We start from the raw sequence: 22,422 nt of genomic DNA on the forward strand, positions 1-22,422 counted from the left end.
GGGTTTCTACCATCCCTGTGCTGAGTTCCCAGGTCTGTATGCCTGCTGTGCCCATTATGAGAGGTTCCCACCATCCCTGTGCTGAGTTCCCGGGTCTGTACACCCGCTGTGCCCATTATGAGGGGTACCCACCAACCCTGTGCTGAGTTCCTGGGTCTGTACACCTGCTGTGCCCATTATGAGGGGTCCCCACCATCCCTGTGCTGAGTTCCTGGGTCTGTACACCTGCTGTGCCCGTTATGAGGGGTACCCACCATCCCTGTGCTGAGTTCCCGGGTCTGTACACCCACTGTGCCCATTATGAGGGATTCCCACCATCCCTGTGCTGAGTTCCCGGGTCTGTACACCCGCTGTGCCCATTATGAGGGGTTGCCACCATCCCTGTGCTGAGTTCCCGGGTCTGTACACCCGCTGTGCCCATTATGAGGGGTTCCCACCATCCCTGTGCTGAGTTCCCGGGTCTGTACACCCGCTGTGCCCATTATGAGGGGTTTCCACCATCCCTGTGCTGAGTTCCCGGGGGTTTTAACTTTTAGGTTCGTTAACTTTTCGTAACAATTACGAATTTTCGTTATGAAATTAGATCCGAAATCCTTAAACGAAAATTTCGTATTTCGTAGGGGAATTCGTATGCATAAAAATTTGTATTTCGGATTTGTACGAATGTACGAATTTCCAGAAATTCGCACGAATTTTCGTTTCGTACGAAATGAAACGCACATGTCAAATAGCTTATTTGAATCAAAATTTTAAAGTGTGAGATAATGGATAGATAGATAATTAGACAGTGGGGTTGATTTACTAAAACTGGAGAGCGCAAAATCCGGTGCAGCTGTGCATGGGAGCCAATCAGCTTCTGACTTCAGCTTGTTCAATGAAGCTTTGGCAAAAGAACCTGGAAGCTGATTGGCTCCCATGCACAGCTGCACCGGATTTTGCACTCTCCAGTTTTAGTAAACCGACCCCAATGAGAGAAAGAGATAGAGAGATAGATAGATATAGATAGATATATAGATAGATAGATAGATAGATAGATAGATAGATAGATAGATAGATGAATAGATAGATTGCCAGAGATGAGTGCATTATGAGTGACGTAGAGGGTACGGCGGTCCGGGTCTCCGGGTTGCGCACTCAGAAAAGCCGTTGCAGCGAATCAGCGATCGGCGGAGAGTCGTCTTCTGCGCTCAACAGGGCGAGAAGCTTCCAAACCATCCAATTGTTATTTACTGAGGGGGGGGGGATTTGCGGGAAGCATTAACCCCCGACTGCTCACTCCTCACAGGGCTCTACCTCTGCTTCTTAATTTAGAAAAGGAAGAAGAAGAAGGAGGAGGAGGAGGAGGAGGAGGAGGAGGAGGGATGGGAGGAGGGCTCCGGGAGGTTTATTAATAAAAAGTACCCGGTGAGAATATATCAGTTTACAACTGACTGCCATAAGTAGCAGCTTCACTTCACACCGGCAGCCGAGAAGGAAGCCGCTTCTCCGGATGCTCCATTGACCTCCCCGGGGGCATTACTCAGCCAACCTGAGGGGTCGGAGGTTTGGAAATGCCACCGACTGGCAGCATGCAGCAGCCTAGAAGACAGAGGACAGGCTGGACAAGTTCTTTCCCCCATTCTGGGACCCCTCAGCATCCCAGGTAAGCCGGGATTCTACCGATGGGAATAATGAACAGACCACTTGAACGGACCGCAGCTGCTGCGTTCACCCCCCTCCCCGGCGTTGGGTCTCAAGGGTTAAACCCCCCCCCCCCCAGCTCCAAAGACCATCCACGGTAATAATGGTTCCCTCTGGCCATTCATTCATTCATCCTCATTATTGCATGTTGTGTTACGAAGCGGCGGGGATTTTGCGCCGGCGTTGGGGCTTTTCACTGCAGAGGTCATTGCTTCGGGTCCTATTTGGAATAAATTGGAGGAGTTGGGGGGGGGGGTTCAGGGGGGGTCAGTGACGGGTTTCCCTAACCGCTGCTGGCTGGGATTTGCTGTCATTGACTGCTGTCTGCTGTCGTCTGCAAACATGGGGGGTCATCTGCAGTCACTCTGACCCCGGTGGGGGGGGGGGGGGGGGGGGGGGACATAGCACTGGCACTCATGGAGCACCTTGCTGCATTCTTGCTTTGGTTACATGCATATGGCGCATCTGCGACGATTCGCATTCACTACCGCAACGCTTTACATTCGTCGCAACAGGACCAGATGTAAGTAAGACTCTGTCCTAAATGGGATGGGGGGGAGGGGTGTCAGGACAAGGGGTGGGCAGGAGGGGCAGCTGCACTGAGCGCAATGGTTTATTGCAGGGATCTGGGCACCCTAAAGAGGGGCACAGTTTGGCATCTTTGCCCTGGGCACTGGATGTCCTTGTCCCAGCACTGGGGGGGGGGGGGGTGCATACACATATGCGCAGGTATGGAATGTAGAACGCACGCCGTCCAGACTTATTTTTATGGTTCTGCGTTTGTTTCCTTATGGATTGTGTTCATCCCATTAGACATGCTGCATGGTGAACTCACGTCTGCATGAGTGCAGATGCTTTCAGTGCAGCACAGACTCAGTGCTACGGGGGGTGTCAGTGCTGAATCAGGGTCACTGAGATCTGCCGTACCTGGGCAACCTACCTAACTATGAAACGAGCTGATTGCGATGGGTTGTATCCCAGTTGTGGGTGGTTGGGGGTCTAGGGCTGCTGCCTTTCACATGTAGACAATGAGGCTGTTACAGCGGGGGAACACTCGGGTGATTGTAGAGGGGCATCCGGGGTCCAGAAAAACGTTGCACTTTTTTTTTTATAACCGTTTATTGAAGATGCATGCTGCAGCCCCGCTGATCAAATATATTTACCCCGCTCAGAGCCTAACCGTTCTCCAAGAAATACAGCCCTAAAGAAGTGGGGAGGCATCCCCCCCTGAAACGCGTTGGGTCTATTTGTATTCTTCCACACCAACATGATTTTTATACAAGTTTATTGAAGAGAAAAGTATACAAGTACACATTTCGGGGTAATTGCCTCTTCTCTTCTTCAGGGCTGTATTTCTCAGAGAGTGGATAGGCTCTGAGAGGGTTAAAGCATACATCTTCAATAAACGAGTATAAAATCCATATTGGTGTGGAAGTGCATAATTAGAGCCAGCGCATTTCGGTGGGAACTGCCTTCCTCCTTCTTCAGTTTTTCTGGACACCGGGCGCTCCCCTCCAATCACCCAAGTGTTGCCCGTGGTAACAGCCCCATTGTCTGTATCAGAAAGGTAGCAGCCCTAGACCCCAATCAGCCACCACCTACAACAGGGATACAACCCATTGGAAACAATTCCCTCTATATCTGGGGTCTCCAAACTGTCTAAGCAAAGGGTCAATTTACTGTCCTTCAGACTTTAGGGCCAGTGGCCAGTGGAAGTAGAAAATGCCCCGGCATCAATGCCCCATCATTGGTTTTAATGGGAGAAATAGTGCCCCACTGTATCAATGCCCCATCATTGGTGTCAGTGGGAGGAATAGTGTCCCATCATTGGCATCAGTGGGGGGGAATAGTGCCCCAAGGGCCAGATAAAGGCAAATGAAGGTCCACATCTGGCCCACCGGGCCACAGTTTGGAGACCACTGCTCTACACCCTCCACATAGAAACCTTCCATTGAGAAGCCTCTAGCAGCACCAGTCCAGCACTGTCTTCTACCCAAACTTGATACCTAACCATGAAGGAATGGCGGATACACCCACCCAGTGCCGGGACAAGGTCATCTAGAGCCCACGGTAAACATACCAAACCCCCCACCCCCAAGAAGTATGAGCATTATGTATCAGCGAGAATTCCCCCCATGAGCACTAATCTTCCTTCATGCTTACCCCCTAAGCATAAATTCCCCCTCCTCCCAGTACAGGTCTGCCCCCCTGCTGAAATATCACCTCTCAGCCCTCCATCCCCCAACCCCCCCAGAAAAATTCATCCCTCCTAGCACAAAGCCTCTACCCATAAAATTTCCCCTCCTAGTGCGCATCCTCTCCCCACCCCCCTCTACTTCAAATCCCCCTTCCCAGCACAAATCCCCCTCCTAGCACAAATCTTCTTCCCCCATCCCAAAACAAATCCCCCTAAATTACCACTCTTTTCCCCATCCCCCCAGCTCAAATGCCCCCCCCTAAAAGAAATTCAGCCGTCCTAGCACAAATCCTCTACCCCTAAAATTTCCCCTACTGGTGCACATCTTCTCCCCCCCCACTTCAAATCCCCCCTTCCCAGTACAACCCCCCCAGCTCCCAGCTTAAATCTTATTCCCCCATCCCCCCTCCCAGCACAAATCCCCCTAAATGACCACTCTTTGCCCCCCGTCCCCAAAATCCCCCCATCTAAAATCCCCCCTCCTAAAAAAAATTCAGCCCTCCTAGCACAAATCCTCTACCCCTAAAATTTCCCCTGCCAGTACACATCCCCCCCCACTTCAAATCCCCACTTCCCAGCACAACCCCCCCCCTAAATCATCCCCCTCCTAGCACATATCCTCTTCCCCCATCCCCCCTCCCAGCATAAATCCCCCTAAATCACCACTCTTAGCAACCCCCCAAATTTCCCCTCCTAGAACAATATTTACCCCCTGCCGCCCCCTTTCAACACAAATCCCCTCCCTGTGGTGCATCCACCACCTCCCCCCACCTCACCTCACATGAATCCACAGTGCCCAGGGCAGCTTCATCTCCTGCCCACCCCTTGAACCAGCCCCACACCTACCGGACTGCGCAATGGTCTGTGCACGATAAACGATTCTTCCTATAGAAAAAAAGGGGGGCGATCGGCAAATGTCCAGCATGCCGAGAAATCTTTACATTCCTTTGCTGTGCGTTCCATGCAGCTGTGCAACTGTTGCAAGTGATGCTGACAACAATGTATCAAATGTATGTTATGATATTTCCAGGTGGCAGTGGGGGGGGGGGGGGGGTCTTTTTGCCCTCGGGCACAACATTTTTTTGCCAACAGCTTTTATTACTTTTATTGCAATGTGATTGGCGTGCCGGGGAAAGATAAACATCGGCGGAGAGCTTCATGCCCCGGCGTATCGCGCCACCGAGCTGGCAAAGTGCTGCGAAGATCACGCAGCAATATGTCATTGGAAGTCATCAATGCCGAAGTCAATGGGAATCGCTGTGTTCCTGGCAGAGGTTCAGCGTTCTGCAGGACGTGTCCATCTGCCCTGCGGGCGTCGCAGGGTGCAAGCCTAGCCACAGTGCCGGACAGCCGGGCTTGTCTCATAGTCGGCAATGCAGATCAGGGCTGCTTGTTATTCATAACAACACAATCTCATTTAACTCTTAGCTGTCTAAATGCTTTAGGCGGAATTTGTATCCAATATATAGCTTTATGTTAAATACATGCTCAGTAATGTGTCAGTGTAACCCTTCCAGGGATTTATTACCCCTCACAGAGATCACAGTACTGCCCCTGACAGCACCATATTTGTTCAGGCATCACCCAGGGTCACCATCTACTTCCTGGACTGAGATCCCAGGTCAGGGTGTTCTCTGACGCAGGTCGGCTCCTGCTGCAGCCGCTCACCTTCTTACTTGCTACGTAGTTACAATGTTGCAGTCTGATCACTAGGGGACTGAGGAAATGCTTCCTGCTGCCTGCGGCTGACTGAGGACATCATTTCATCCTGGACTGGAGCTCAGAGATGGCTTTTATAGATAGAATGTTTCCTGAAAAATAATATTGTTGCTGAATATTTTTCCTTGGCTGAGATGATGTCATCAGACAAGAGGAAGCATTTCCTCAGTCTCCTCTCCTCCAGGCTGAGATGATGTCATCAGTCTAATGCTGGCAGGAGAAAGCATTTCCTCAGTCTCCCCCCCCCCCCCCTGCTGAGATTATGTCATCAGTCTGCTACAGGCAGGAGGAAGCATTTCCTCAATCTCCCCCCCCCCCCCCGCTGAGATTATGTCATCAGTCTGCTACAGGCAGGAGGAAGCATTTCCTCAATCTCCCCCCCCCCCCCCCGCTGAGATTATGTCATCAGTCTGCTACAGGCAGGAGGAAGCATTTCCTCAATCTCCTCTGCCTCAGGTTGAGATGATGTCATCAGTCTGCTGCTGGCAGGAGAAAGAATTTCCTCAGCCTCCTTTTCCCCCAGGCTGAGATTATGTCATCAGTCTGCTACAGGCAGGAGGAAGCATTTCCTCAGTCTCCTCTCCTCCAGGTTGAGTTTATGTCATCAGTCTGCTACAGACAGGAGGACGCATTTCCTCAATCTCCTCTCCTCCAGGTTGAGTTTATGTCATCAGTCTGCTACAGACAGGAGGAAACATTTCCTCAGTCTCCTCTCCTCCAGGTTGAGTTTATGTCATCAGTCTGCTACAGACAGGAGGAAGCATTTCCTCAGTCTCCTCTCCTCCAGGTTGAGTTTATGTCATCAGTCTGCTACAAACAGGAGGAAGCATTTCCTCAGTCTCCTCTCCTCCAGGTTGAGTTTATGTCATCAGTCTGCTACAAACAGGAGGAAGCATTTCCTCAGTCTCCTCTCCTCCAGGTTGAGTTTATGTCATCAGTCTGCTACAGACAGGAGGACGCATTTCCTCAGTCTCCTCTCCTCCAGGTTGAGTTTATGTCATCAGTCTGCTACAGACAGGAGGACGCATTTCCTCAGTCTCCTCTCCTCCAGGTTGAGTTTATGTCATCAGTCTGCTACAGACAGGAGGAAGCATTTCCTCAATCACCTCTCCTCCAGGTTGAGTTTATGTCATCAGTCTGCTACAGACAGGAGGAAGAATTTCCTCAGTCTCCTCTCCTCCAGGTTGAGTTTATGTCATCAGTCTGCTACAGACAGGAGGAAGAATTTCCTCAATCTCCTCTCCTCCAGGTTGAGTTTATGTCATCAGTCTGCTACAAACAGGAGGAAGCATTTCCTCAGTCTCCTCTCCTCCAGGTTGAGTTTATGTCATCAGTCTGCTACAGACAGGAGGACGCATTTCCTCAGTCTCCTCTCCTCCAGGTTGAGTTTATGTCATCAGTCTGCTACAGACAGGAGGAAGCATTTCCTCAGTCTCCTCTCCTCCAGGTTGAGTTTATGTCATCAGTCTGCTACAGACAGGAGGAAGAATTTCCTCAATCTCCTCTCCTCCAGGTTGAGTTTATGTCATCAGTCTGCTACAGACAGGAGGACGCATTTCCTCAGTCTCCTCTCCTCCAGGTTGAGTTTATGTCATCAGTCTGCTACAGACAGGAGGAAGAATTTCCTCAGTCTCCTCTCCTCCAGGTTGAGTTTATGTCATCAGTCTGCTACAAACAGGAGGAAGCATTTCCTCAGTCTCCTCTCCTCCAGGTTGAGTTTATGTCATCAGTCTGCTACAGACAGGAGGACGCATTTCCTCAGTCTCCTCTCCTCCAGGTTGAGTTTATGTCATCAGTCTGCTACAGACAGGAGGAAGAATTTCCTCAGTCTCCTCTCCTCCAGGTTGAGTTTATGTCATCAGTCTGCTACAGACAGGAGGAAGAATTTCCTCAATCTCCTCTCCTCCAGGTTGAGTTTATGTCATCAGTCTGCTACAGACAGGAGGACGCATTTCCTCAGTCTCCTCTCCTCCAGGTTGAGTTTATGTCATCAGTCTGCTACAGACAGGAGGAAACATTTCCTCAGTCTCCTCTCCTCCAGGTTGAGTTTATGTCATCAGTCTGCTACAGACAGGAGGACGCATTTCCTCAGTCTCTTCTCCCCCCCAGGCTGAGATTATGTCATCAGTTTGCTGAAGGCAGAAAGAATAATTTCCTCAGTCTCCTCTCCCCCCCCCAGGCTGAGATGATGTCATCAGTCCGCTGCTGGCAGGAGGACACATTTCCTCAGTCTCCTCTCCCCCCGGGCGGGAGTATAAGGCATCAGTCTTCTACAGGCAGGAGGACACATTTCCCAAGTCTCCTCTCCCCCAGGCTCAGATTCTGTCATAGGTCTGCTAAAGTCAAGAGGAAGCATTTCCTCAGACTCCTCTGTGCCAAGTGAACAGACTGCCACATTGTAATATTGCCCCAATGACCACATATAGGTAGCCCAGGGGCCACATCTGGCCCCCAGGCTGCAGTTTGGAGACCGCTGGTGTAGAAGATAAATTCAGAAACAGTAAAATGCTTAAAAAAAAATAAAAGAAAGAGGAAAAAAAATCAAAGTAAACTTACATCTTTGGGGACTGCTGTCACCAGGCAGGGTGGGGAACACACAGCCTTCCAGGTAGAGAAAACCCGTCCCCATGCCGGGTCAGTGAGGTCCCTCTCTATACCTCGGGCATTCCCTTCCTGGGCACTCTGTGGGCTAAATGAATTGATGAAAGGAATCAGCCTGACGGTAACGAGTCGCCGGCTTTATTAACATTGAATTTCTTTATTTGACCTTTCAGAGCAGATATTTGTTGTGCACATTGAATTTCTGATCAATATAAAAGTGTTTTAGGCTAATTATAACCTATTCGGGTGATATCAGACATGAGGAGCAAATTTTATATAAGTATCTAACCCAACCTTTCACAACCTTTTCACCGTGGAGGAACAATGGAAAATGTCCCTTACATTGGTGATCAGTGAGAAGAATGTTCCTTACATTGGTGATCAGTGAGAAGAATGTTCCTTACATTGGTGGTCAGTGAGAAGAATGTTCCTTACATTGGTGATCAGTGAGAAGAATGTTCCTTACATTGGTGGTCAGTGAGAAGAATGTTCCTTACATTGGTGATCAGTGGGAAGAATGTTCCTTACATTGGTGGTCAGTGGGAAGAATGTTCCTTACATTGGTGATCAGTGGGAAGAATGTTCCTTACATTGGTGGTCAGTGGGAAGAATGTTCCTTACATTGGTGATCAGTGAGAAGAATGTTCCTTACATTGGTGATCAGTGAGAAGAATGTTCCTTACATTGGTGATCAGTGAGAAGAATGTTCCTTACATTGGTGATCAGTGAGAAGAATGTTCCTTACATTGGTGATCAGTGAGAAGAATGTTCCTTACATTGGTGATCAGTGAGAAGAATGTTCCTTACATTGGTGATCAGTGGGAAGAATGTTCCTTACATTGGGGATCAGTGGGAAGAATGTTCCTTACATTGGTGATCAGTGGGAAGAATGTTCCTTACATTGGTGATCAGTGCGAAGAATGTTCCTTACATTGGTGATCAGTGAGAAGAATGTCCCTTACATTGGTGATCAGTGGGAAGAATGTTCCTTACATTGGTGATCAGTGAGAAGAATGTTCCTTACATTAGTGATCGGTGGGAAGAACGTTCCTTACATTGGTGATCAGTGAGAAGAATGTTCCTTACATTGGTGATCAGTGAGAGGAATGTTCCTTACATTGGTGATCAGTGAGAAGAATGTTCCTTACATTGGTGATCAGTGAGAAGAATGTTCCTTACATTGGTGATCAGTGGGAAGAATGTTCCTTACATTGGTGATCAGTGAGAAGAATGTTCCTTACATTGGTGATCAGCGGGAAGAATGTTCCTTACATTGGTGATCAGTGGGAAGAATGTCCCTTACATTGGTGATCAGCGGGAAGAATGTTCCTTACATTGGTGATCAGTGAGAAGAATGTTCCTTACATTGGTGATCAGTGAGAAGAATGTTCCTTACATTGGTGATCAGTGAGAAGAATGTTCCTTACATTGGTGATCAGTGAGAAGAATGTTCCTTACATTGGTGATCAGTGAGAAGAATGTTCCTTACATTGGTGATCAGTGAGAAGAATGTTCCTTACATTGGTGATCAGTGAGAAGAATGTTCCTTACATTGGTGATCAGTGAGAAGAATGTTCCTTACATTGGTGATCAGTGAGAAGAATGTTCCTTACATTGGTGATCAGTGGGTAGAATGTTCCTTACATTGGTGATCAGTGAGAAGAATGTCCCTTACATTGGTGATCAGTGGGAAGAATGTTCCTTACATTGGTGATCAGTGAGAAGAATGTTCCTTACATTGGTGATCAGTGAGAAGAATGTTCCTTACATTGGTGATCAGTGAGAAGAATGTTTCTTACATTGGTGATCAGTGAGAAGAATGTTCCTTACATTGGTGATCAGTGGGAAGAATGTTCCTTACATTGGTGATCAGTGAGAAGAATGTTCCTTACATTGGTGATCAGCGGGAAGAATGTCCCTTACATTGGTGATCAGTGGGAAGAATGTCCCTTACATTGGTGATCAGTGAGAAGAATGTTCCTTACATTGGTGATCAGTGAGAAGAATGTTCCTTACATTGGTGATCAGTGAGAAGAATGTTCCTTACATTGGTGATCAGTGAGAAGAATGTTCCTTACATTGGTGATCAGTGGGTAGAATGTTCCTTACATTGGTGATCAGTGAGAAGAATGTCCCTTACATTGGTGATCAGTGGGAAGAATGTTCCTTACATTGGTGATCAGTGAGAAGAATGTTCCTTACATTGGTGATCAGTGAGAAGAATGTTCCTTACATTGGTGATCAGTGGGAAGAATGTTCCTTACATTGGTGATCAGTGAGAAGAATGTTCCTTACATTGGTGATCAGTGAGAAGAATGTTTCTTACATTGGTGATCAGTGAGAAGAATGTTCCTTACATTGGTGATCAGTGGGAAGAATGTTCCTTACATTGGTGATCAGTGGGAAGAATGTTCCTTACATTGGTGATCAGTGAGAAGAATGTTCCTTACATTGGTGATCAGTGAGAAGAATGTTCCTTACATTGGTGATCAGTGAGAAGAATGTTCCTTACATTGGTGATCAGTGGGAAGAATGTTCCTTACATTGGTGATCAGTGGGAAGAATGTTCCTTACATTGGTGATCAGTGAGAAGAATGTTCCTTACATTGGTGATCAGTGAGAAGAATGTTCCTTACATTGGTGATCGGTGAGAAGAATGTTCCTTACATTGGTGATCGGTGAGAAGAATGTTCCTTACATTGGTGATCGGTGAGAAGAATGTTCCTTACATTGGTGATCGGTGAGAAGAATGTTCCTTACATTGGTGATCAGTGAGAAGAATGTTCCTTACATTGGTGATCAGTGAGAAGAATGTTCCTTACATTGGTGATCAGTGAGAAGAATGTTCCTTACATTGGTGATCAGTGGGAAGAATGTTCCTTACATTGGTGATCAGTGAGAAGAATGTTCCTTACATTGGTGATCAGTGAGAAGAATGTTCCTTACATTGGTGATCAGTGGGAAGAATGTTCCTTACATTGGTGATCAGTGAGAAGAATGTTCCTTACATTGGTGATCAGTGAGAAGAATGTTCCTTACATTGGTGATCAGTGGGAAGAATGTTCCTTACATTGGTGATCAGTGGGAAGAATGTTCCTTACATTGGTGATCAGTGAGAAGAATGTTCCTTACATTGGTGATCAGTGAGAAGAATGTTCCTTACATTGGTGATCAGTGAGAAGAATGTTCCTTACATTGGTGATCAGTGGGAAGAATGTTCCTTACATTGGTGATCAGTGGGAAGAATGTTCCTTACATTGGTGATCAGGGGGTTTAGTACACGCCCCACACTATATAAGGCCGCCAGCGTAGCGGCCTTGTGTAGTGTGTTTCGGCATGCAGGGAAAGAGCAAGATAGGCAGGGACAGTGTTCTTTTCTCAGGCATCTTCAGGAGTTAGTGGGTGTTGTGTGCCTCCAGCACAGTGTACACCTGAAGACCCCCCTTATTGCTGGTGTTGTCTGTTGCATATCTTGCATATTAGTCTTTAAAATTAGCACTTTTAATTTGGAACGTTCGAGTCCCATAGACTTTAATAGGGTTCTAAAGTTCGTACAAATTTTTGGTCCCTCCGAAGGTTCTGGTGCAAACCGAACCCGGGGGGAGGGGGGTGTTTGGCTCATCCCTACCTGTCATGCTTAACACGTGATTATTGATAGCGGCTATTATAATCGCTAGCAGTAATCACTGTGTTCTTCTGGCGGAGGCGGCTTCCCTTTTAAACCCCCCACCGGAAGAACGCAATGGCTCCATGGGGGGTGGGGGGGGGGGATTTCCCCATCAACACTGACTGTATTGATGGGGAAATCAATTATTTTCTTGAGGTTGCAGGACAGAAAATTGCTTTGTCTATGGCCGGCTTAACAGGCAGCCACATACGGTACAAAAGAAGGGGATCTTGTGGTTGGATACTCTTGTTCCTCAGCATGTTGTAGATGAGGGGGAACGACACCACATGACTCCCACTGGCCCCCAATGATCTACAAAGCGGGCATAGACAACAAAGTATCGAGAGCAGCAGGTTTAGCTTAATTGTATATTAGAAGTCGTGCCAAGTTTATATAGTGAGAAAAATTGGTAGGAATTAAAGTTGAAATATCTAAACATCTCTGCCATTATAAATGATAGAACTGGTTATATTGCCGATAGGCATAGATAGTGTGTCTCCCGTTTTACTTTAACTGAAGGATTTTCTGTCTCTCTGTAGGTGTTGGAGAAATTGACCAACCAAAGATACCAAAGAGCTCTTTAGAAGGAAAGTTTAAAAAATGAGCCACGTCTATCCTTATAATGCCCAACACTGATCTAAAAAAGTTTACTAGGTTACGATATCAACTAAAGACATTTAGACTCATATAGTAAGGTATACTGTATGGAGGGGCGGACTGACCATTGGGCCACCTGGGCACTGCCCAAGGGCCCTATGCCACTAGGGGGCCCCATCAGGGTTGCCAGCCTCAGTAAAACCAGGGACAGTATGTAAAAAAATTTTTTTTTTACGTCTGTCTCTGAAATGTCCCTTACCGACATCCTTTTGATCTAAAAATCCAGAGATTATAGCTGCCCCACCTCTCCAGTACCTTCTCAGCCAATAGAAACATGTCTGTGTATACTGTTCGATTGTATACTGTGTGTGTGTTTGTGTATACTGTGTGGCCCCATAATCTCTGATTGCCTGGAGGGCCCCATAATCTCCTATTGCCAGGGGGCCCCATGAGTTGTCAGTCCATCCCTGAGTGCCGGTGTTCTGCCGTATAGTGTCTGGCCATCAAATAGTGTCCGGGCCGTACGGCGCATGCGCCGTACGGAGCAGACGAAGCTTCAGAAAATCTCTGAAGCTGAACGGCGCCTGCGCCGTGAGTGGAGGTGGTGGCCCCACCATCCAAGCGGACATAGGGTTGTGAATATTAGAGGGCCCCTCGCGGGCGAGCTTCGCTCGCCACGCTTCGGGCTTGGCCTCGCTGCGCTTGGTTCTTTTTTATTCCTAATCTGTGTCCACTTGGACAGTGGGGATAGAACCTGGATTCACGGCGCAGGGGCCGTTCATCCTCTGCAATTTTCAGAATCTGTGTTGCTGTGTACTGCGCATGTGCAGTACGCAGCGGACACTATCGGATGGAGGACGTTATATGACAAGACACCGGTTCACACTAGTGCGATGCGAGAATCCTGCGAATCAACTGCGGATTCCCGCATCGCACTTGACACGTACGGCAGCTCACACTGCCATATGCGATCTGCTGGGGAGTGTCATTATATGTTAACAACACCCCCATTTCAGCTCGCATATCGCACTGCGAACTGACAGTTCGGACGTGAATCGGATCGCATATGTGTGAACACACATGCGATCCGATTCCGGTCCGAACAGAAAAAAGGGTCCTGTGCGTGTTTGGACCGAATGCGGCACGATATCAGCCATACTATCTGTAAGGCTGACATCGCACCCGCACAGACATCGCATGTAATGTGAACAGCCGCGCGCTGCGAATTACATGCGATGTCTGGCATCGCGCTAGTGTGACCTGGCACTGACTGTATGCATCTGAACATGCAATAATTGACCAATTTTTTTTTTGATGATTATTTGCAGAACGTTCTCTGAGGAACATTAGTTGAAGTGCCTTAAGGGTTTCCAGCTAACCTCCAGCAGAAGCAACCATCTACCGTCATACAACAGAATGTCTTTTCATGAAGGACCTCAAGGAAGATTATCCATGACCACAGAAATGCCCTTGAAGACCAATGCAACTATCCCCATAAATACTACTTTGGATTTCCCACCATCCTCAGGTGCAATGGAGGACATGATAGCGACATTCACTATCGGGGTCATTTTATCCCTCATGTGCATCGTAGGAGTTGCAGGAAATGTCTACACTTTGGTGGTGATGTGTCAATCCATGCGCACGGCAGCTTCCATGTACATCTACATCATCAACTTGGCCTTGGCCGATCTCCTTTACCTGCTCACCATCCCGTTTATTGTGGGCACTTATTTCATCCAGGAATGGTATTTTGGAGACGTCGGCTGCCGTATCCTTTTCAGCTTGGACTTCTTGACCATGCACGCCAGTATTTTCACCCTCACCATTATGAGCACTGAACGCTATTTTGCAGTTCTGAAGCCCTTGGACACGGTCAAGAGATCGAAGAGCTACCGAAAGTGCATTGCAATAGTTGTCTGGCTAGTATCACTACTCCTAACTTTGCCCATGTTGATCATGATTAAGCTGGTGCAAAAAGACAACAAGAGCATTTGTCTGCCCATGTGGAGTCGGATGTCCTACAGGGTCTATTTAACAGTGCTTTTCTGTACAAGTATAGTAGGTCCGGGGCTAATCATAGGCTACTTGTACATTAGGCTGGCTAGGACATACTGGGTGTCACAAACTGCCTCCTTCAAGCAGACCAAGAGGTTGCCCAACCAGAAAGTTCTGTATTTAATTTTCACTATTGTCCTGGTCTTCTGGGCCTGCTTCCTCCCTTTCTGGATCTGGCAACTCCTTGTCCAGTACTATGAATCTCTTCCCATTTCCCCCAAAGCCAACAGGAACATCAATTATATAACCACATGCCTAACCTACAGTAACAGTTGCATCAACCCATTCTTGTACACCCTCCTCACCAAGAACTACAAGGAATACCTGAGGAACAGACAGAGGTCATGGAGCAACAGTGGTTACTTCAGGAACCGTTTCCAAAGGATGTCGGGAAGATCCATGTCCACCAGTAGCCAACAGTGCACCGAGAGCTTTGTTTTGGCTCAGTGTCCCGGGGGCAACAACAGTTCTTAAGAACGTTAAAATAAGATTTCACAGGGACTAGTAAGAACCTCCATGTGCCAAACAGCCCCCAAATATCCCAATGCTTGTATATTGTAAATGTTTTATTGGTATAGATTGAATTTTGTAAATGAATGATGCTTGCAGAAAGGATATTCAAGTGTTCTTTTTGCATACTGATGCCAAGGAAAGACCATAGCTAGGAGACAATGGAGAAGCAGTTCGTTGTATAAAAACATGGATGAGATTTTCACTTGTGATATCGCACCATGTTCTATGACTTTTCTAAAAATTGGAGATGTCAACATGGCTACATTCTCGAAACCTTCTTCCTATCCCCAACTGTTACGAGACTTTCCGTGCCATCTTCCATATGTTCATGGTCGTGATCTACTAAAATAAAAAACATTTTTGTTTAACGTTGGTGCTGCTAAAAAAAAGTGACCAGCTTTGGTTAATGTTTACTAATTTTCTATCATGAAAAGGACTCGGTTTGGGGTTCCAGACTCCAAGGGACTCTTGGGTTTCAACTAGACCTCAATGGCTTGCTCCTAACTTTTTTTTTTCAGTTAAGATTTGGTTGAGTATTACTTAACAGGATATTTTTGATGGCGTTCCAGCAGACGTAGCACAAGCCAGTCGTGATGTGGTCAGTCAAAACAGCCATTGACTGACAAACATGGAGGTCCAAACTTTATCTCGTGCCTTCAAGGGAGCTTTAAGCCACTGAGACTTAATGGATCTGCGAGCTGACCTTGTGTGTCAAACCATACACAGTGTTGTAAATGAGAGTTGTATGGTCCCAAGCATTGGATACATCAAACAGAACTGTCCAGATGTTCTCCGCTCCACAAAACACCTTTGTCCAATTGGTCCCTGCTCTACTGGAAATCCATTCACTGGGCATTCGTGGAGTAGAATGCTGAACGTGGTCGTAGACTTGCAGTAGCTTTCAGGATGGGAAGAACTTCTAAGTTACCTACAAGATCTAGATATCTATGGACCTTTGTGTTTACCTCATTTAAACAGGAACGAAACTTCCATTCTATACAAAAAATATTGCTAAAGGACGAGGAAACTAATTTTATTCCTATACTGATAAAGGCAGATCTCTTTTGAAAAAATGGCTCTGCACCCATGATTGGCTCTGCACCCATGACTGGCTCTGCACCCATGATTGGCCCTGCACCCATGACTGGCCCTGCACCCATGACTGGCCCTGCACCCATGACTGGCCCTGCACCCATGACTGGCTCTGCACCCATGACTGGCCCTGCACCCATGACTGGCCCTGCACCCATGACTGGCCCTGCACCCATGACTGGCCCTGCACCCATGACTGGCCCTGCACCCATGACTGGCTCTGCACCCATGACTGTCCTAATCAAATCAAGAAGTCTCCCTTTTATCTTCTTTAGCCGGGAAAGAAGCTTCTGTTGGCCCTGTGGATACTAATTACACTTTGTTACTAAACATTTGTCTCTCGGGTTTTGGAAAGAACAATGAGGGGGGCAGCGCTTAGGACCAAATTCAGGAAAACTGACATCTTCGTAATAGAGCGATATTAAAATTAGATGGATGCAGAGATGAGACTAACTCAAGTGTTAGCAGACATCTGGGGCTCAAAATTATTATAAAAGGACTGGCTGGTACTCTTTAAATCAAACCTGTCATAGGCAAGGTTTCAGACCCCCAGTCCTCTCCAGTAACTCCATTTCCCAAAGTTTTACCTATTCTCCAATGGAAGCCTCATTCCCTACATGGCCACCAAGTCTGATGCACAGAGATCCCCCCCCCCATGACACCCAGCTCCATCCAAAGCCTTCCAGCAGTTTAATATATATTTTGCATGGACATAGAGAGGAAAAAACGCATAGGGCTAGAGGTTTTAGATCCCCAGTCCTCTCCAGGAACCCCATTTCTCAACGTTTTCCCCATCTTCCATCGAAAACCTCATCCCCTAGAGGGCAACCAAGTCTGGTGCACAGAGCCTCCCCCCCCCCCCCCAAACCAAGTGACACCCAGCTCCATCCAGAACCTTCCAGCAGTTGAATACATATTTTGCATGGACATAGAGAGGTAAAAAAACGCATAGGGCTAGAGGTTTTACACCCCCCAGCCCTCTCCAGGAACCCCATTTCTTAATGTTTTCCCCGTCTTCCATCGAAAACCTCGTCCCCTACAGGGCAACCAAGTCTTCTGCACAGAGCCCCCCCTACCCCCCCCCCCTCTTCCCAAGTGACACCCAGCTCCATCCAGAGCCTTCCAGTAGTTTAATACATATTATGCATGGACATAGAGAGACAAAAAAGCATAGGGCTAGAGGTTTTAGACCCCCAGTCCTCTCCAGGAACCCCATTTCTCAACGTTTTCCCCATCTTCCATCAAAAAATTCCTCTCCTACAGGGCTTTCAAGTCTGGTGCACAGAGTACCACCCAAGTGACACCCAGCTCCATCCAGAGCCTTCCAGCTGTTTAATATATATTTTGCATGGACATAGAGAGGAAACAATGCATGGAGCTAGAGGTTTTAGACCCCCAGTCCTCTCCAGGATCCCCATCTCTCGATGCTTTCCCCAGCTTCAAAAACCTCATCCCCTACAGGGCAACTAAGTCTGGTGCACAGAGCCCCCCCCCCCCCCCAAGTGACACCCAGTTCCATCCAGAGGCTTCCAGCAGTGTAATACATATTTTGCATGGACATAGAGAGACAAAAAAGCATAGGGCTAGAGGTTTTAGACCCCCAGTCCCCTCCAGGAACCCCATTTCTCAACATTTCTCCATCTTCCATCAAAAACCTCATCCCCTACAGAGCCACCAAGTCTGATGCACAGAGTACCCCCACCCCAAGTGACACCCAGTTCCATCCAGAGGCTTCCAGCAGTGTAATACATATTTTGCATGGACATAGAGGAAACAGTGCATGGAGCTAGAGGTTTTAGACCCCCAGTCCTCTCCAGGATCCCCATCTCTCAATGTTTTCCCCAACTTCCATCAAAAACCTCATTCCCTACAGGGCAACCAAGTCTGGTGCACAGAGCCCCCCCCCCCCCAAGTGACACCCAGTTCCATCCAGAGCCTTCCAGCTGTTTAATACATATTTTGCACAGAGAGCAAGAGGAAAAAGAGTACAGGGCTAGAGGTTATAGACCCTACTCTAGTGTACATTTAAAAATGACGATGCAACAAAAATCTAGAGAGATTCCTCCAAAATACGAATACAAATACAGGGACTGCTGCAAATCCAAGAGCTCCTTTCCTGGCAATAAATGGAACTGGAAGTCCCATTGGAGAGTTTATCAGCATTTATATAATTGAATGTTGTAATGCCATTAATTGCTCATCGCTTCTCTACGGTACTGCATGGTTTTTCCGTAAGGGGAATTAGATCCATCATTGCTATAAGCTTAAGTGTTAACCCTTCGGGGGGCCCAGCAGTTCCAATCATGGCGATGTACCGTGTCACCATCCGGTGTGCCAAGACGTTATATTTGATGCTTACCCGCTCAGCAGGCGTCTGCTCATTAGCATATTCTGTTGCGGAGCCAACTGCTCCCCCCTGACCCGTCTCAGTTCTCACTGTAAGATAGCAAAAAAAAGCAAAAAAAAAAAAAAGCACTTTATTTCTCACTAGAAACACTTTATCAGCTCAGCAGGCTGCTCACCTCATAGGATAACCAATCAGCACTGTGGAATAAGTCGGCACTTTATAAACCTGAAAAAATACACAGATTATTGTACAACATATCATTTTAAACAGATTAAAATCTTATAGACTGTGTGTCTTTATCTGGTTGTTGGTTCGGTGTGTTCTGGGTGTTCCGAGTAAGGTTCAGGCAATGGTTGCGTTTTCAACACTTGCTATTATCCAAATGGAAATCCATATCATCTGTCCAATTTATTTTAATCATTTATTATTATTTATTTATTTTTTTGTGTTTTTCAATTTTTATTATTATTTTATTTTATTTTATTTATTTTTTTGTGTTTTTCAATTTTTATTATTATTATGTTTTATTTATTTATTTATTTATTTTTACTTTTTTTTCTATTTTTATTATTATTTGATTTAATTAATTGTATTTATTTTTTTTAAATCAGAAACGTTTTATTAAGAAATAAAACAGGAAACACAAAAGCATTATACATTTAACATTTCCAAGACAGCTTCACCTATACCGCAAGCATTTACATTTAGTGTCATACACTGCACCATTATTTTGAAACAGCGGTACAAACTTAAAAAACGAAATAAAAAATAAATAAAAAATGGAACGTTAACCTCCTTTTCTTATCAAATGCATTCAGGGACATTAGACCAGATTTCAGATTTACCAAAACCGTATAATATAAGGTCAAACCTTTTAGGCACTGGCCTTTTAATCATATGTCAACAAACGGTAAACTAATGGCCCTAACCTGGCCTATAAGTAACCCCATCCATCACTAATTCTACTGGGTTCAGGCCTGGAGTGTCCACCATGCAGCAATGGACCCAGGGGCGGACTGACAACTCATGGGGCCCCCGCACAATAGGAGATTATGGGGCCAACGGGCAATCAGAGATTATGGGGCCCCTGGGCAATAGGAGATTATGGGGCCCCCGGGCAATAGGAGATTATGGGGCCCCCGGGCAATAGAAGATTATGGGGCCCCCAGGCAATAGATTATGGGGCCACACAGTATACACACACACATAGAGTATACAAACACAGACACACAATATACACACACAGTATACACACACACACAAAGCTACTGGAGAGGCGGGGCAGCTATCATTTTAGGATAAAAAAAAAAAAACACACAGATTTTTACATACTGTACCTTGTTTTATTGATGGGGCCCCTTAGTGGCATGGGGCCCTCGGGCAGTGCCCGAGCACCCGAATGGTCAGTCCGCCCCTGAATGGACCGCATAGGTTATCAAATTTATGAAGGGGTCGAACCTTATGCTGATTTATATTATGGATTTATTTATTAATTATTATTATTATTATTATTAACGATTTATATAGCACCAACAGTTTACGCAGCACTTTACAATGTATAGGGGGGGCAACACAATTACAGTACAATACAAAAGGGACAGGAGGGCCCCCGGCTCGTATAGCTTACATTCTAAAGGGAGGGGGTGGTGGTACAAAAGGTAATAGTTGCAGAAAATGATTTGATGGGGGTGGCTCGGGGACAGTTAGGTGGGTGTGGGATATTTATATTATTATTATTATTATTATTATATATTTATAAATATTTATATTTATTATTGGTCTATTTTATTATAATTTTATTTTTTTATGGATTTATTTGTGTCGTTTATTTTATGGATTTATTTGATATATTTACCTATTTATTTAATTATTATTATTCTATTTTATTATAACTTTATTTAATTTATGGAATTATTTATCAGTTTATTTTTTAACTTTTATTTTATGAATTTATTTATCAATTGTATTTGTTTGTTTTTTTCTCTTATTTATTTAAAGTATGTTATTCATTTTTTATTTATTTTTTTTACTTTTTTTTTTAAATGTTTAAAAAAAAAATTTTTGTTGCTATTCTTAAAGTGGATGTAAACCCTTATCGAATGACATTTGCTAAAAAGCAATGTGTGTCATCAACAACTAAATACATTTATGAACTATTTCTAAATATTTTAATAAAATACATGTTTTCACCTTTTTTTTTTTTCCATCCTCTGTGACATCTCAGCGCTGACGTTCTCCTGCTACCTTTTTTTACAGTGACTTTTTTTTTTTCTCAATGTACTCCAGCAATGGCAGGCGTGACATGTCTCGCCTCGGGTTTCCTGATGGTGGCAACAATGGACCATAAAGGCCACTTGAAGTCTTATATTGGAAGCCCACGTGACAGGGTGGAAATGCAGGAGCACTATTGGGAGATTGGGAGACAGGGATAGAGGGTTGTCACCCTGAAACAGGAAGTGCCTGAACCAGAATTCTCCGTGGGGGGGGGGGGGGGGTGCTTCAATGAAAGCTGCAGATTTAATATGATTTATAAAATGACTTTTTGGGTGACAATGACGTGTTAAGTATGATATGAGATTTTAGTGGCTGGCTTTACATCTACTTTAAGTCAATACTGAAGACTGAGCTTGGAGCGAAAAAACGAAATATAAATTTTTCATTAATCTTCAATGATAACATGCAAATGTAACACCAGCACAGTTACTCTGCAAATACAGGGCGCCGGAGTTCCACCCCCCCCCCCCCCCACCCCCCGGGGGACAGCTCCACTACACCCTGTACTCACAGCGTGTCTTCAGTCTTCTGACGTTGGATGCCATTCAACCTGGAAGATGGAGAACCTCTAGTGGCAGAATGGCATTACTGCAAGGCGAAGCACTGGAGAATAGGTCAGTATTTCAGCCACTTTTTTATTTTTATATATATATATAATGTCCAGGAATTTTTTAAAGAAAAAAAACTTACCTGACGTTGTCCTTTAAATAAAAGTTTCCCGTTGGGTTTCTACAGTATTTCACAAAAGTAAGTACACCCCTCAGTCACATTTGTGTAAATCTAACAAATGTTAAAGCGGAGGTCCACCCTAAAGTGGACCTTTCGCTCATTGGAATCCCCCCCCCCCCTCCGGCGCCACAATTGGCACCTTTCAGGGGGGAGGGGGGTGCAGGTACCTGTACAGTACAGGTATCTGCACCCACTTCCGGCGTAGATTCTGCAGAAGGTACGCCCCTTTCCGCAGAATCTACGCCCCTTTCCGAAAGTCCCCCGCTGCCTGCTGGGAAACACACGGATCCCAGAGACAGCGGGGACCGTCCTTATTGTGCAGCGCGACTCGCGCATGCGCAGTAGGGAACCGGGAAATGAAGCCGAAAGGCTTCACTTCCTGATTCCCATACCCAAGATGGCGGCGGCAGCACCCGAGAGACGATCGAGAGATCGGCTTCGGGTGACGACATCGCGGGCGCGCTGGGCGGGTAAGTGTCACTATTTTAAAATAATAAAAAAAAAGGTAAACAGGGTAAATGTAGTCAAAACATAGCCAGAGTTCAGGAACCGGAATGGATAGTCAGACAAGCCAAAAGGTCAGGGAGCCGGAGATGAGCGTAGTAGAACAACAAGCAGGATCTGGAGCCAGAAGGAATGCCAGCCAAGCAAGTCTTTAACAGGAACACAGGAGATAGTCTCTGTGATGTTGACCAAGGCGAAGGCAGAGATCCTCTGGCCTGGGTGGCTTAAGTAGGCAGGACTGACGAGCAGGATATCATCAACAGGCGAGTCACTGTGGAGAAATAGGAGCTGGCAATTAGCCGACAGCTGAGCGGCCAGCTCAGAGAAGGGCAATATAAAGGTCCAGATCAGAGTTCCCTCTTACATGAGAGTTCCCATCAGAGTCCTCCTTTACATCAGGGCCCCATGAGAGGGGGCCGATCGGCTCAAGTTTATTTGTAATTT

At 46.1% G+C, this 22,422-nt stretch overlaps 1 protein-coding gene across 1 annotated transcript; it reads left to right on the forward strand.

Moving 5' to 3' along the window:
- The first annotated feature begins 1,417 nt into the window (after positions 1-1,417).
- Positions 1,418-18,770, forward strand: LOC143935002 (urotensin-2 receptor-like). Its single transcript, XM_077458557.1, has 2 exons — positions 1,418-1,642; positions 13,790-18,770. The coding sequence occupies exon 2, from the start codon at positions 13,878-13,880 to the stop codon at positions 14,991-14,993; it is 1,116 nt and encodes a 371-aa protein (XP_077314683.1). The 5' UTR covers positions 1,418-1,642; positions 13,790-13,877; the 3' UTR covers positions 14,994-18,770.
- Positions 18,771-22,422: the final 3,652 nt, after the last annotated feature.

Source organism: Lithobates pipiens, unplaced genomic scaffold (assembly GCF_037356315.1).
Source record: "Lithobates pipiens isolate NorthernLeopardFrog02 unplaced genomic scaffold, aLitPip1_a1.2 Scaffold_28, whole genome shotgun sequence".
Lineage (NCBI taxonomy): Eukaryota > Metazoa > Chordata > Amphibia > Anura > Ranidae > Lithobates > Lithobates pipiens.

Coding starts and splice junctions, on each gene's coding strand:
- LOC143935002 (XM_077458557.1), top strand. CDS start 13,878: ATGTCTTTTCATGAAGGACCTCAAGGAAGATTATCCATGACCACAGAA.